The sequence below is a fragment of the Phocoena phocoena genome, chromosome 1, assembly GCF_963924675.1.
Source record: "Phocoena phocoena chromosome 1, mPhoPho1.1, whole genome shotgun sequence".
Lineage (NCBI taxonomy): Eukaryota > Metazoa > Chordata > Mammalia > Artiodactyla > Phocoenidae > Phocoena > Phocoena phocoena.
The window spans coordinates 51,061,633-51,076,968 of NC_089219.1; the positions used below are offsets into that span (position 1 = coordinate 51,061,633).

At 40.8% G+C, this 15,336-nt stretch overlaps 1 protein-coding gene across 1 annotated transcript in view; it reads right to left on the reverse strand.

Annotated features, from left to right (window-relative positions):
• C1H1orf87 (chromosome 1 C1orf87 homolog) overlaps window positions 1-15,336 on the reverse strand; it is a 128,287-nt gene that overhangs the window by 80,459 nt on the left and 32,492 nt on the right. The window contains 6 exon segments of the mRNA XM_065884333.1: window positions 4,581-4,745; window positions 8,297-8,412; window positions 10,147-10,280; window positions 10,283-10,344; window positions 10,346-10,401; window positions 10,985-11,125. Coding sequence (XP_065740405.1) covers window positions 4,581-4,745; window positions 8,297-8,412; window positions 10,147-10,280; window positions 10,283-10,344; window positions 10,346-10,401; window positions 10,985-11,125 — 674 coding nt within the window.

The window sequence follows — 15,336 nt, forward strand, 5'->3', positions numbered from 1 at the left end:
TTAGGAAATGACATGTAAAATAAATATTCATTTCCTCAAAATGCTCCTTAAGACAGTGATGCACAGATGCTCTCTCAACTTCCTCCCTTCCCATTTATGGTTCCATTTGCATTTTACCCCATCACTCTACTTAAATTGTGTTTACCAAGGCATTAGTAACCTCCACAGTTTCAAATTTAATGAATACTTTTCAGTCCTGATTACAGATGATCTCTTCGCAGCATGTGACATGGCTGATCATGCCATACTTCCATAAATCTATTCTCTAGACTTTCTTGACCACTGCCATATTTCTTTTGATGATTTTTAGTCTACTTTCTTGGCTTGTCTTCATCTACCTACTCCTTAACAATGAGCGTCCTCCTCAACCTTCCCTTCTCACTTTCCATTATGTCCTTGAGGAATCCTAATTACTCCCAAGGGTTCAACTCCATACTGAAGACCCTTAAATCATTTAGCTTTAAGCTCTCAACCTACATCAACATGTTCAAAACTGAACACATCATCCTTTCCTTTACCTCCCCAACTACTGATTTTCTATTTCCTATCTCAGAGAACGGTACCACTACCTACCAAGTTGCCAAAGCCAGAACCTTGGTAGTCATTTTTGATTCTTCTGAATTCAGGACCTACGTCTAATTAAGTCACCAAGACCTACTTTTCTATCTCCTTAATATCGCCATCCCTCCTGCTACTACCCTGGTCTAAACCCTCATAATTTCTTGCTTGAATTATTGGAACAGTCTTTTAAAGGTTCTCTCTGCCTCTAATTCTCCACATTCTATTACAGTGCTCTTTTCAAATATCAGATTTGATCATATCACTCATTTGTTTAATATCCTTCAATGATTCCACTAGGGCTTTAGGATAAAGTTCACACTTCTTAGAAAGACCCTTCAAAAACAAGTTCCTCCTTTTCATTCTAACATCAACTTGAGCAGCATCTCCCACCGTCCCCAGCCACCATATATTTACTGTGTTCTGCCTATATGAAATGGCTTACAGTTCCCTGAATTAGCCATGTTCTCTCTTACTTCAGTGACATTTCACATTGCACCTTTTACCTAGAATACCTTTCCTGTCCCTTCCTCTGCTCTCCCCCAGTTCTTTGCCAAATTCACACGTCCTCTAAGACTCAGTATTTGCATCATCTCCTCTGGAGTTTTTGGGTGAGGCTAGGTTGGTGTTCCTTCTCTGTGTTCAAATTTACTGCCATCACTGCATTTTACATATAGAATTGTATCATGTTTAAAACATTACCTTTTCCCCTAGCTCCTGGAGAACTCTGGAACTGAAATCATAATAGTTTGTTGTCCTTAGTGTCTTATCACACAGAACACATTGAGTGATTAATATGTTGAATGTAAGAATAAACATGCCATATTGTTCAGAAATCTGGCTATAACTTTGGAAGAAGGGAATGATTTGAAGCTAGTAGAAACCATTTATCATTTAAGGGCAGAGTGTACTGATACAGAAACAACTAAGTACAAAAAAGGAGCCTGGCAAACTGCAGAAGAATGTCTTATAGTTCTGGTCACTTGGTAAACTAGTGTCATTGCTGTAGTCTTGCCATGGGAGTGAACCTCACATTCACAAGCCCCAGTTCTCTAAGTAAAGGGATTCCCTCTTGATGATAATGAGGGAGTTGCATGAAAATGAAGCAAGAGTAATTAGAGGTAGAGCAACCTGTGTTCTAGCAGCTCCTCCTGGCAGGAAGGTCTGCAAGTAGTTTGGGAGGTCTTTGTGATGTAGAGCAGAAAGAGGATGAAAGAATATGGATTATGTATAAAAGTGTTAAACTGAACCTGCATGCTTGGAAACTTCTTAGGTTCTACACACTATTCACTCTACACCTGATTTAAATAATGGTCAGGGAAGTTAATAAATAAATGTATGTGGATCCATGTTGCCTCAGGAATTCTTCCTGAGCCATCATTGCATCAAAAATATGATAGAGGAACAGAATGAGTGAGTCCACAGAATGAGGATGACAGATATTAGATACATTTTTATACTCTTCTTTGAGAATGGCAACAATGCCATTGATTCAAGTGACAAGACCCATAGATCACCCTTCAAAACTGCATTTATTTATCTGAGAAGAGGCAGATGATCTCTGAACCATCTGAAATATTGGCTGTGAGGATGTGCTCTTTTTCCCCTCGGCACGGGGTGCATAGATTTTGTGAGAAACTTAAGGAGGTCTGTGAAACCCTTCCAACTCAGATGGCCTTTCCCAGTCTCCTCTGAAGTCCTGTGTCCAGGAACAAGTATGTTGGGGTGCAATCCCTGCTGCTTGCCGTGTCCAGTGTCTGTTGGGCCTCAATTTGTCTCACGTTCTGGGGAAACAGAATTCTATTTGCCATGCCTCCCAGAACTGTAATATACTTTGAATGAGTTCCAGATGTCTTAAGAGATGCCAGATGGCTCATGAGAGGCAGACCAGCTTCAAGGAAAATGTGCCCTATTTCCTTGGATATGAACCCCAAATTTAAACTTTCAGGGCCAGCTCAGGGTGGAGGACATTCAGGGCCCGTTCTGATAGCCAGTGTTCAATGTGGCTATCACTTGACCCTGGGAAAGGTCCTCCTTCCTTAGGCTATTTTGCAGTGATAATTTCACCAAACACAGATTTTCTTTTTTAAATATAAGGAAGGGAAACCTATTTACTGAGTGCCTCATATATCAGACAGTATACTAAGTACCTTTACATACTTATCTTGCTTAATCCTCACAATAGACACAGGAGGTAAGATATTTGGAACCCAGTTTTTCCAGATGGAAAATGTGAGGCTCATAGAGTTTCAGTAAATTCATTTTGATTTTCAAGTCATTTATGTACCATTCCACCAGGGCATCTGAGAACATTCAAGCTTCACTGATGCTGTTATGTATTTTCCAATCTAACAAGAAATGGCTCCTTCTTAGTCAATTTCCACTGATCTTCTCAATAACATAATGAAGGCCATTTATGATGTATGGGATCTCCCGTAGTGTTGTCTACTTCTTTAGTGAAACAGGCTTGCATGTTTAATATTCATGTATACAATATACATGCACACACACATGTACACACTATCATGTACTTTGCCTTTGCATGGTGAGTTGACTGTATAAATGAAAGCACAGAGAAAGCTACTTCTGTCCTAGAATAAGATTCCACTTTCAGCATGTTGTGTCCTTGCTTCCTTAGTAAACATCACTTGTTCTTCTGAATTCTCTGACTCTCTCCATTCTTAACCCCTGTTTACCTGGATGAAAGGCATTTTCCAATCTTTCCTACAGGATATTTTTGTTTTGGGGGTCTGTAAATTCTAATTCCTTCTACTCCTCTGGAATTCTAACTCCTGTATCCTGGACTCCTTCCAAATATATCCTTCCAGATATATTCTGCCTATTGGAGTTCTAATTGTGTCTCAATTTCCAGTATTCTTCTGTATTTTGAATCCTGGCTCTGCCTATTGTTGGCTGTGGTCCTTGAGAGATTCAGCTGGCTTCTCTGAGACTCCATTGTTATTGTTTTTCATTTATTAAATGGGTATTATAACATCTACCTAGATCTTGTACTTATTTGTAAGTGTTAAATGAGTTAATGTAAGTAGAGCATTTAGTGCAGTGTTTGGCACTGTAGGAAGAACTCAGTAAAGCTTGGCGGTGAAAGTTGCTGAGAATGGAATTGCAGTAACAGTGGTCATTATCCAAGGTAACCTCATGACTGGAGTTTGTCTGGCTAAAGACAACACATGAATTAATATGGTTCTGGATCCTCTTTCATGAAACATATCTGCACTGTTAATTAATTCTCCCAAACAGCAGGCTAATCTCTGTTAGTAATAAATCACATCAGTCCCTACAATTTGGTATCCCTAAGGAACAGAGTACCACCTGCTGACCTCACTGGAAGCTGGTAGAGGGTGTGAGAAATGAACACTTGGCCTTAGAAAAACATTTGTTTTCCATTGTGAAAGATTATTTGGTATTGTCATATTGTCTATTGTTAGCGTAAAACATAGCCCAGTGTAAGTAATTCCTGGACCAATTCTGCACATTTCACAATTCCTTTTCTCTCTTGTTTTTCTCCTCTTGGGCACAGAAAACAAACAATTGTGAAATGTAATCCACAGGCAGAACACAGATCATAACTGTGCCTTGTATCTTTTTAATTTGAATTTTTATTTTAGTGTCTTCTAATCACTTTTAAATTTCTATTAAACGAGATATTGCTTGATTTCCAAAGGGATGGCCAATTTATCATATAAGGGATTAGATGTAAAAACAGGAAGAGGAAATCTTTTACTGTAAACATTCTGTATTCTTTAGCACATCACTTTCCTCCTGGTTGATTGAAATTTGGGAAATGATTATTAGACTTACACAATAAATATTGAACTTACATTATATAAATGCTCCTAGAACCTACATAGTATATATGCACTCCTACTTTCAAAGCTAGCCAGTTATGTATCTCAGTATGTATTATTCTTAGTGAATAATATAACTGTGCCTTCTTACTATAAACCTAGTGCCCCGAGGTAGCCTTCTAGAGATGACTGAATCTGAAATCTAATTTTGGTTACCTTGGGTGGGGGCAGTAGCCAGAGAACGAGCGATCTTCTTTTCAAAAACTCAGGTTGAGATTCTCCATGTTGAGTTTGCCCTTGGTTGCCCTTAGTGCCATCTTCAAGATCTCCAACAGGTCGTGGTTCACTTCTGACTGGGAGTTGGAGTCTTGAGGGGCAGTACTGCTTGGAGAGGCAGGAGAAAGGCTGTGAAAAGATGATCCACTCAAAGCTGTATGGCCGGGGCTTCCCTGGTGGCGCAGTGGTTGAGAGTCCGCCTGCCGATGCAGGAGACACGGGTTCGTGCCCCGGTCCGGGAGGATACCACATGCCGCGGAGCGGCTGGGCCCGTGGGCCATGGCCGCTGAGTCTGCGCGTCCGGAGCCTGCGCATCCAGAGCCTGTGCTCCGCAAGGGGAGAGGCCACAGCAGTGAGAGGCCCGCGTACCGCAAAAAAAAAAAAAAAAAAGCTGTATTGCCGATTCACTTTGCTCTACAGCAGCAACTAACACACCATTGTAAAGCAACTATACCCCAATAAAGATGTTAACAACAAAAAAGCTGCTGTGTGTTTTCACACCACGCCTCTCACCCCAATACATACTGTGGAATGAGAGGACCCACCTAGTAAGGCCTTCTAAATCTGGGTAACCTCATCATGGGACTACATGTGGAGATTGCAAAGATTAACTAAAGTCTGTTCCACTCTAGTGAGTCCCACAGTCTGTTCTCCCAGAGGTACCAACCAATTGAACTACAACATAGACCAAAACTTGTAATCCACTAACTCTTTTTTTCCAGGTTAGAAAAAGAAGTGACCATAGTAGTTTACTTTTCCTGCTTTATCTTACTTTTCTTAAGCCCAGATAATTATTGATAGCAAATCTAATTTCCAAACTGTCCATTGCCACAAGCAAAGCAAAGCAAAGCAAAGCAGATCCTACCAGATCCCTGTAACCAGGGAATCTATATAGAAGGAAATCTTGAACCAGGTGAACTTCCTGCATAATCCTCGACTCTGCTCTTTGTATCTGGAAAACCCAGAAAATGTTTGGGTACAATTATTTACTTACCGCCTGGCATGCAAATGTAAGTAGTTATTAAAAGAGTGTATCTAACTGACTATTGTTACTTTAAATAATCGGCAAAAAACAACAGGGTGATGAAATGTTATAGTCATTTGTTTTGTGAAACTAGTTTGAGATGTTTACTCATTTAACATTCAAATGTATGTGTCCTCCCAGATCCAAGCTGCAGTATCTTCTCCACAGTGAAGCTTTTCCTTATTTCCACTCCCTCAACTTAAGTGCCACTTCCCTAGAGGGACATTCCATGACGTCCCCAACCTCCACTCATGTGAATCAGTTTCCTTTCAGTGGTGTGCCGGTAAACCTTTAATGACTAGCTCTCCAAGATAAAGCCCTAACCTGTAGCATTACTAATTTTCATGGTGCCAATACTCCCACCATGGCTGATTTCAAGCTGCCAATATGATGTCCCTGAATGAGGAATTGGGAATTGAGGCTCACCGGCGGCCCTTCTGTTGCTCCAGAACCCCCTGCTTGAGAGACTCTTTCATAGTTCTTTGTTCTTTTCCTTAATAAGTCTCCCTCAAGTTGCAATTGCTTCCTTATTCTTTTAGCTGTTGTTTCCTGTCTGACCTCCTCCCTAGTAGACTGCTCCATAAGACATGGGCTGAGTCTGTTTTGCTTCTATATCATGTGGATCTTGTAGAGATTGGCCTTACAAATCTGATGTATCTGTCCCAGATTTGAATCAGAAGTTTTCCTTCCTCTTTCCTTTTCTTGCAACACCAGTTCCTGTGGGTAGGAATTCGTAAGGTTTTGGCCTTCGGCTCAGCACACGGAGTACTGAATGAGCAGGTGTTATATGGAACCCATTTACTGCAGCTGGTGGATTTCATAGAAAAACCTGCTGCAGGAGTTTACTTCATCTGGTCCAACTTAGGTGACGAGAGCCGTTGCCGCTCCTGCTGCCACTGGTGATGCTGGAGGCTTTTTAAACATCACAGAGTGCCCCATATAAGGCTCTACCTGATGGAACCGGGGAGGACCTTTTTCTAAGCTGTACATTAATTAACAAAGAGCCTGGATTAATTACAGGTCATCAGTCCTGCACTTCCATAAACACACTGTCTGGTTTATATACAGCAGCACCTTCTCTGATGAATTCAAAATGATGTCTTTATGCATCTTTTCTATACAGTAGATATCCGAATGTCCTTGCGAGTGAAGTGATGCAAGCTCTCTGGATAACTGGAGTGCCAATGGCATTCCACAGATATTTATTGAGCATCTCCCATGTGCCAGGAACTATGCTAGAAGTATGCTGGACACCGAGTTGGCCAGGAAAGATACCATTCCTAACCTCAAATGTCAAAGAAGTAATTACAAGCACAATGACTGTTATAAAGAGAAAGGGCTATGGGGTCATATAGCAAAGAGATATAACCTAGTCTAGGGCTCAAGAAAAGTTTCCTGTCTAGGATTCGTAAGACCCATATCTGCCAATAAGTGGCAATATGTTCTGGTGCATCGTCTACTACCCTTCAGGGCGCAAATCTCACTATCTGTTCTATGTGAAGTGTGGTTGCTGATTATTAAATATTGCCAGGGCTTTACAGCTCTCAGCAGGGCAATGGCGCCAAGTGATAGTTGACTGGTGTACCCACATGGCAGCATCACTTTCTTTGGACTGTGAGCCCCTGAGGGAGAGACTGGGCCTTGCCAATCTCTGAATTCACTGTGCTCAGCAAAGTGTGCCTGGCATTCAGTGAATGTGTGTTGACTGAAGGATTGCAGTCAAAAAGGGCACATCATAGAAAGGAATCAAGTCTATTACTTGGCCCAGGGATATTTTTATAGGACACGGTGCCTTTTTCCTAGAGTGAAGTGATACACTTCAATGCCATGGCTCTTAACCACTATGTCACATTATTTGTAACGGGAAAGAGTGTCTTCTGGTAGGATAGTTTAAAATAGTAAAAAAACACTTATATAGCACTTGCTATCTATCAGGTACTATTTTTAAGAACTTTGCATTGACTAACTCAGTTCCTCTTACAAATCTATGAAGTGAAGGGAAATCTATCATTGTTACCATTTTACAGTTGGGGAATGGAAGCACAGAGAGGGTAAGTGACCAGCCAAACGTTGCAGAGCCACTAATGGGCAGAAACAGGAATTGAGCCCAGGCTTCTGTCAATGGAAGTTATGCTCCTAACCACTGCACTTTGTCATTTTTCGTGGAGAACACAGAGACTATCATGCTTTACTGTGCCTCATTTCTAACGCTGTTCCTCACATCCTATTTTTTACGTTGAGTCATTTCTTTCCTTTGAGATTATGTGAAGGACTAGTGCCTGTAAGCCAGGAGTTCACTGACTGAACATATTTCTGGAATCATACTGTATGAACTGGAGCTCTGCCCCGGTATACACTCATTTCTTATTTCATAATGAGGTTTTTCACTTTCACATGGCAACTTCATAAAAAAGGCACATGCTTGATGTTAAGAAGCTGGTAATTGTTGCAAATAACTTTCTATGCTGGCCTGTGTACAAGAGAGAAATAAAAAACTATAAGCAGAAGTCAACTGTTGGTGAAGAGCAAAGTGATTCTGCATTAGGTGAAGTTTTCGAGTGTATGACCTCCACAATCCCTGCAAGCTCTTGCAGTCTACAAACACTATACCCACAAAAAGGGAGAAAAGTACCTTTGATGCCTACCACCCTGAGCTTCTTTCACCTTGCTGTCCTCAACTCTTTTGTTTTGCTGTGTATCATCTGAAGCTGCAACTTTTAAACACCAGAGTAGCTTTTCATAATTCACCTGAAAAGTAAATATCAAACAGAACATCCTCATTGAATTTACATGTAGGGGAAAGAAGATGCCTGCTGAGATAACATGTATTTGGAAAAGTTTTAGCATTAAAACTGTTAAAAACAGGTTTTAAAATATAATAATTATTAGTGCTTTTTATCAACTATTCCTTTTATTTTCCTTTCTGGACATACGGTAAAATAATACTTCCTGGTTGTCTTGTGGTTGAGTAGGGTGATGACCAGTTCTGGCCAGTGAGTTGTGAGCAGAAGTGACATGTGTTACTTCTGGGCTGAGGATTAAACTGCTGACATGACACCCTCCAGGTCTCTCTTTTTCCCCTCTACCATCACATCCAAAAGTTCTACAGAGTGGTTGCTTCATCAACATGGGTTTGGAGCTAAGATGATGATGGTACTGAGAAGAGCCTGGGGTGGACTCATTATGAAAAATAAACTTTTATTGTTTTAAGCCACTGAAACTTTGGGGCAATTTGTTACAATAGCATAACCTAGCGTCTAGCTTCTCTCCCTCACACACATCTCTTACATGGATATATTCAACAGATATAGTCAGATTACTTAGGGGCAAGGCCTTATTTACCTAGGTGAAAAACTCAAGACTTTTTTTTTTTTTTTTTTTTTTTTACATAGGAAAGGACTAAAAGAATGTCATCATTTCCATTGCTGGGCTGGATGACATGCTAGGGACTCTGGTCTGGTGGGCAGACAACTCCAGGGCAGTAGAGGACGTAGCAGTGGGGACAGGAAGCCAGATAAGGTCCTGATAGAAACTAGATCTCAGGCTGGAGAATTGGCTTGAACTGAAGATTCAGAGAGTTTGTACTAATAGGTTGATATTGTATTGCGAAATACGTCTCATACAACTGATTCTATTTTCACAGATAAGGGATGGGCAGGAGATAGAACTAACATTTATTTGAGTACCTACTAAATGTTAAACATGAGACCAGATAATTTGCATTTATTTTACTACTAAATCCTCAGATAAGCCCTATGAGATTGGTTTTGGCCTGATTTTCAATCAACACATGCTCACAAATGATTTATCCATTGGTATTATTTCTTCCTATTTTAGGATATTTTCCTTTAGCTCCCAGAATTTGGTTACACTTGGGCTATGCTTTGTATTCACTCACAATGTGAGCTTGGGAAGTGCAGTGCTCAGAGAAAGAACCCTGGTCTCATCTTTGGGGAGCCTTTATCTCTGTCCTGGGTCTACTATTAATTCTCTGGGTGCCCTGAGCAAGTTCCTTAACCCCTCTGGGTTTCAGTTTCCTACTCAGTGAAATGATGGTGGTGAATTATATTTCAAAGATACCTCCCACCTCTTAACTCTCTAGGAGCTGTCATGATACATCTTCGATAAGTTCTCCATTCTAACCTCAGAGCCTATAGACTGATCAGCTTGTAAATAGACTCAGGTGGGCCCATTATCTTGATTCTGTAAGTATACCAATGGTGTTAAGAGCAGACAATGAAAGTTTGGACAGGAAACCCTTTAAAGAGAAATTAAACAAGGCTGAGACCTAAATCTGTTTTCTATTTGGGTCTTATCTGACTAGAGATTTCCGCATATGAATATAAATATGCTTTGTATCTTATGGGTCAATAGTAAAGGTTATTTTCAAGAAAGAACCTTACCTTTTAATTCTATTACTCTGGTGGGTACAAATCAAGTAAACAAAAGGAACCCACACTTAAAATAAAAAGATGGTCATACCATTTCAGGAGATCCCCTCCCAGAAAATCGCTGGCAAAGGATCTTGACTGTTGGTAACTGCAGAGGGACCTCAAGCCTGAAGAAGAGGTGGCCCAGCTGAGATTGGAGAAGAAATCCTGAAGAGACAGGATCTTCATCTCTTTCTGAAGCTTGTCTAATAAGCCAGAACTCAAAAGGCATGACTTGAGTTCTCTTCTGAACAGCAAGAAGAAAAGTGTCTTCTTTTGTTGTTCCACTTGGCCTCTGGCCAATATCCTGAAACAACAACAGTAATAACAAATTAACAGGGCTCTAAAACAAAATGAGTAAATGCTAATGCAAGGAAGAAGAAGCCTAGTTGGGCTGGTATCAAAGCATCCACTTTTAAGCCTTGTCCTAAAAGGAACAGGAAAGAACACTTACACTTGAAAGTAAGTATTCAGTCTGGGTATATTCATTAGTTTACAATTTCTCAGGACTTTTTTCTTTAGGAGAAGAAAAGAAGGAAATCATTTCAGAGTACATGCTCTGTTAGAAGGCTCCTTAAGGTGTATCATCTGTCTTTTAGAAAATAATTTTTTGACTATATGAGAATTTAGAATAACAAATCTTAGAGACCCATTGGATCTGGAAGGAGGAAGGGGGAAGTAAGATGCAATGTTCAGGGGAATCATTTGAGGTTTGCCTGTGAACTCCTCAGGGAAGCTTCCTTGAAAGCTGATGGGACATATGGAGTGTGGTGTCCACCAGTCCATGCTCAGACCTTCTTATTATGTGTTTCACATCAAAATATACAGTCAACAAATAATACCCCTTCAACCACAATAGAAAACAGCCCAACAACTCTTAGGATACACACACTGGGTTGGTCAGAGCTGCCCCTTGCCATCTGTTCTAAGGACCAGTCTCTAAGGTTTCTCCTGGGGAGGCCATGGATATAGGACAGGGACTGGTCTCCAGTTGGTACAGAGCTGCAGTAGACACTTTCCTGGTTGGGAATCTTAAAGAAACAAAGACAAATGGTAGTAAGGATCAGAAGGGGTGGGTGAAGAGAAAGAGAAAAAAAGGGAGAATATGAATGAGTCAACAAATTCTTTTTTTAAAAAAATAAATTTATTTATTTATTTATGGCTTCACTGGGTCTTGTTGCTGCACGTGGGCTTTTCTCTAGTTGTGTCGAGTAGGGGCTACTCTTCGTTGCAGTGCTTGGGCTTATCATTGTGGTGGCTCCTTTTGTTGTGGATCACAGGCTCTAGGTGCACGGGTTTCAGTAGTTGTGGCATTTGGGCTCAGTAGTTGTGGCTCATGAGCTCTAGAGCACAGCCTCAGTAGATGTGGCACACAGGCTTAGTTGCTCTGCAGCATGTGGAATCTTCCCGGACCAGGGCTCGAACCCACGTCCCCTGCACTGGCAGGTGGATTCTTAACCACTGTACTACCAGGGAAGTCTGAGTCAACAAATACTTAAAACACATTCACAGTTCCAAATGACTTCAGCCCATGTGGTCATTGAGTCATTGAATCCCCACAGAAGAGAAAGGTTACGTCAACATTAACTTCATCATTATGCTGTTAACACAAGTTTGATAAATAAATGGACAATTTTTTCATTTATGCAATAAAGAAGGTGTCTGCGACAAAGAAAAAAATAGGTAGACCATAAGATGTTGATAGGCAAATGGAGGGCTATTATTAGAGATAGGGCTATTCTTGGGCTGTTTCAATTAGTAGATTCAAGAAGGGCAGCAAAGGCAATTGTGAGCTTTGTCAAGAATGGAATAGAAGAGATTAAAACACCCAGAATATTACACCCCAAGAGCAATGTTATTAAAGGTTACAACAGAATAAATGATGGAACAAGGGTCAATGATAAAATCCCATTCCCTCATGCCATGGTGTATGATGTATTAATAATGTTTTTTATTTTCTGTATTTTATGATGGTTTGACATGTTGGGGGCCTTGCTGGCTGGAGGAGACTGCCCCTTCAAGGGCTAAGTAATTCCTAGAGATAGTAAGCAGCTTGCCTGCTAATACATCTTTAATATGTGAACCAACCAATCCTAAGTCCATATCTCCAACCACTTCCTTTATCTAACTCTCACACACCAAGCCAATATTTCCCCCACCCTAAATCTACCCAGGTCCAGATATCAGACAGGGGACAGCCCCTCTTTGGGTCTCCAGTGGGCCCAAAGCCCACTGGAATTGTTCAGACCAGCCAGGTCTGATCTATTTACCCTGCCCTGCATTACCTTTCCCATGGAAACCCCAGTAAAGGCTGTGGCTTGTGCTCTCCCCTCACTCCTCTGCCCCTTGATTGACTTTGGTGCTTCCCCATGTGGCCCTGCATGGTGTGGCATGCCCCCTTTTCACTGGGAAATGTAAATAATACATTCTTTCAAAGGCAGTTCCTTCTATATGTGTTACCTTGCCATACCTGATTAAAATAAAATCCTGGGTACAAATTGAATCACATGGCTATTTTTAATATCAAGTAATTGAAAGGAGACATTATCAGAAGGATTCATTGAAAACTGAGTGTCTGTACTCAATTGATAGTTATATTGAATAACCTATCAGTATGAATATCAACCTACAGATGCTGTATAGTCATGAAACATTTTTTTTTTTTTTTTTCAGTACACGGGCCTCTCACTGTTGCGGCCTCTCCCATTGCGGAGCACAGGCTCAGCGGCCATGGCTCACAGGCCCAGCCGCTCTGCGGCATGTGGGATCTTCCCGGACCGGGGCACGAACCCATGTCCCCTGCATCGGCAGGCGGACTCTCAACCATTGCGCCACCAGGGAAGCCCAGTCATGAAACATTTTAAAGAAAAATCAAGAGGGTCTCTAGAGTGGGCAGAGTGAGGAGTGGCAGAGGGTTCTAAAATAGGCATAATAAAATAACACGACATATATTGGGCACATACTCTCTACACGTACCATTATGAGTACTTTGTTTATATCATTCAATTTAATCCGTACAACAACCCTATAAGGTAGGTAGTATTTGTACCTTTTTATATTTGGAATCCTGAGGCTTAAAGAAGTTAAGTAACTGTATTCCTTCATTTAAGAAATATTTATGGCTTGCCTAGGCTAGGCCAGGCACTGTGACAGGCCCTACAGTGAATAAAACAGATATGGCCTCTGCTCTCACAGAGCTTGCAGACGATGAGAGGCACGGCAAGCGACTGTGACAGTACACCATGGGATGGTAAGGGACACTATTAGAACAGCCCATGGGTCCATCTAACCTGGACTTGGTGGTCCAGGTCTGGAAGCAATGACATTTAAGTCTAGGCTTGAAAGATGAGCTAGATTTGGATAGGCTAAGGAGTGGAGACTTCCGTGATAGACGGAATGGGAATAAAGGAGAATAAAGAGGAGAAGAGAAGAAGGAAGAGTACAGGAAAAGGAAACTGGATGTAGAAAACCTCAAAGGTGCACACATGTGCCTAAAAGAGAGTAATGGATGCTCTCAGAGCATCACTTAAATTTTTGGAAAGACAAAAGGCAAGGCTGGAGAGGGAGACAGGAGAAAGGAGATGAATAGCCTTAACTCTTGTTAGTATCTGTGTTTTATCCTGACGGCAGTGGGGAGTCATGGTAATGTTTTTAGTAGATCTAGCACTAGGCTAGACTTGCCCAAAATTTACTCCCTAGTAAATTATGCAGATAAGATTTGGACCCTGCTTTTCACCTTTCCTCTGGGATGAGAACGATTACACAGTTTGTCCACAGAACAGTTTCATTCTGCAAGATATTTAGTTAGGTATTTCAGACATAGTGTTCTCAGAACAATACGTTTCTTTATAAATACTTGTAATATAAAATATTTATATTTTCAGGTACATATAAATATTTTCTGCCTCTGAGAATTGATACACTTCTATATTACAGTATTCTAAAGATGCATTTATCAACACTTATCATTCTCATGGAGTCAAGGTGTTCTTTAGTCCCTTTATTCCCATTTATACAGCAAATTTATTGAGTGCCTTTATCTTTGGCACTAGAGATACAGGTGAACAAGACAGGTATGATTGCTGACTGCCCCTCATAGATCTTTTGGCCTAGACATTACAGACTAAATTTTATGGCCTTGCCTATGGAAAGGGGAAAATATATTGTGCTCCCAGGAATGCTGTGAAGAATGAATGCCATAATGTATTTTAAATATTTTGCATATTGTACAACTATATTATGAATTTGTTTGCTATTTTTTTGTGTATCTCCTTCCAAAAGATCTATGAGGGGTGGTTGTTCACCTGTATCTCTTGTGCCAAAGATAAAGGCACTCAATAAATTTGGTGTATAAATGGAAATAAAGGGGACTAAAGAACACCTTGACTCCATGAGAATGATGTGCTGATAAATGCTTCTTTAGAACACTATGAGGGCCAGAACTCTCTTGTATCCTGCTGACTCCCAGCGTCAAGAAAAACGCTGAACTTGAAGAAGAAACCAAGAAAGACAGTGTCAGAATGATGATGATGTCTTGTTCAGGCCAAGGGCACACCAGGCCTCAGACTTCTCCCTTCACTGATATAAATCATCCTGGGCTGTTTTTCAAAAGCAAAGAGTGTTCCTAAATTGTCAAAGGAGATAAAATGGGAAATTCTGATCAAGAATCACTATGTTTCTGACTTCAGGGGTTGTCAGAGTACCTATAAAGTCTCTGATACTACAGCTTTCTCTCATTTGTTTTACTTTTTTTTTTAAACATTTTTATTGGCGTATAATTGCTTTACAATCGTGTGCTAGTTTCTGCTTTATAACAAAGTGAATCAGTTATACATATACATATGTTCCCATATCTCTTCCCTCTTGCGTCTCCCTCCCTCCCACCCTCCCTATCCCACCCCTCTAGGTGGTCACAGAGCACCGAGCTGATCTCCCTGTGCTATGCGGCTGCTTCCCACTAGCTATCTACCTTATGTTTGGTAGTTTATATATGTCCATGCCTCTCTCTTGCTTTGTCACAGCTTACCCTTCCCTCTCCCCATATCCTCAAGTCCATTCTCTAGTAGGTCTGTGTCTTTATTCCTGTCTAACCCCTAGGTTCTTCATGACATTTTTTTCCTACATTCCATATGTATGTGTTAGCATACGGTATTTGTCTTTCTCTTTCTGACTTACTTCACTCTGTATGACAGACTCTAGGTCCATCTACCTCGTTACAAATAGCTCAATTTCATTTCTTTTT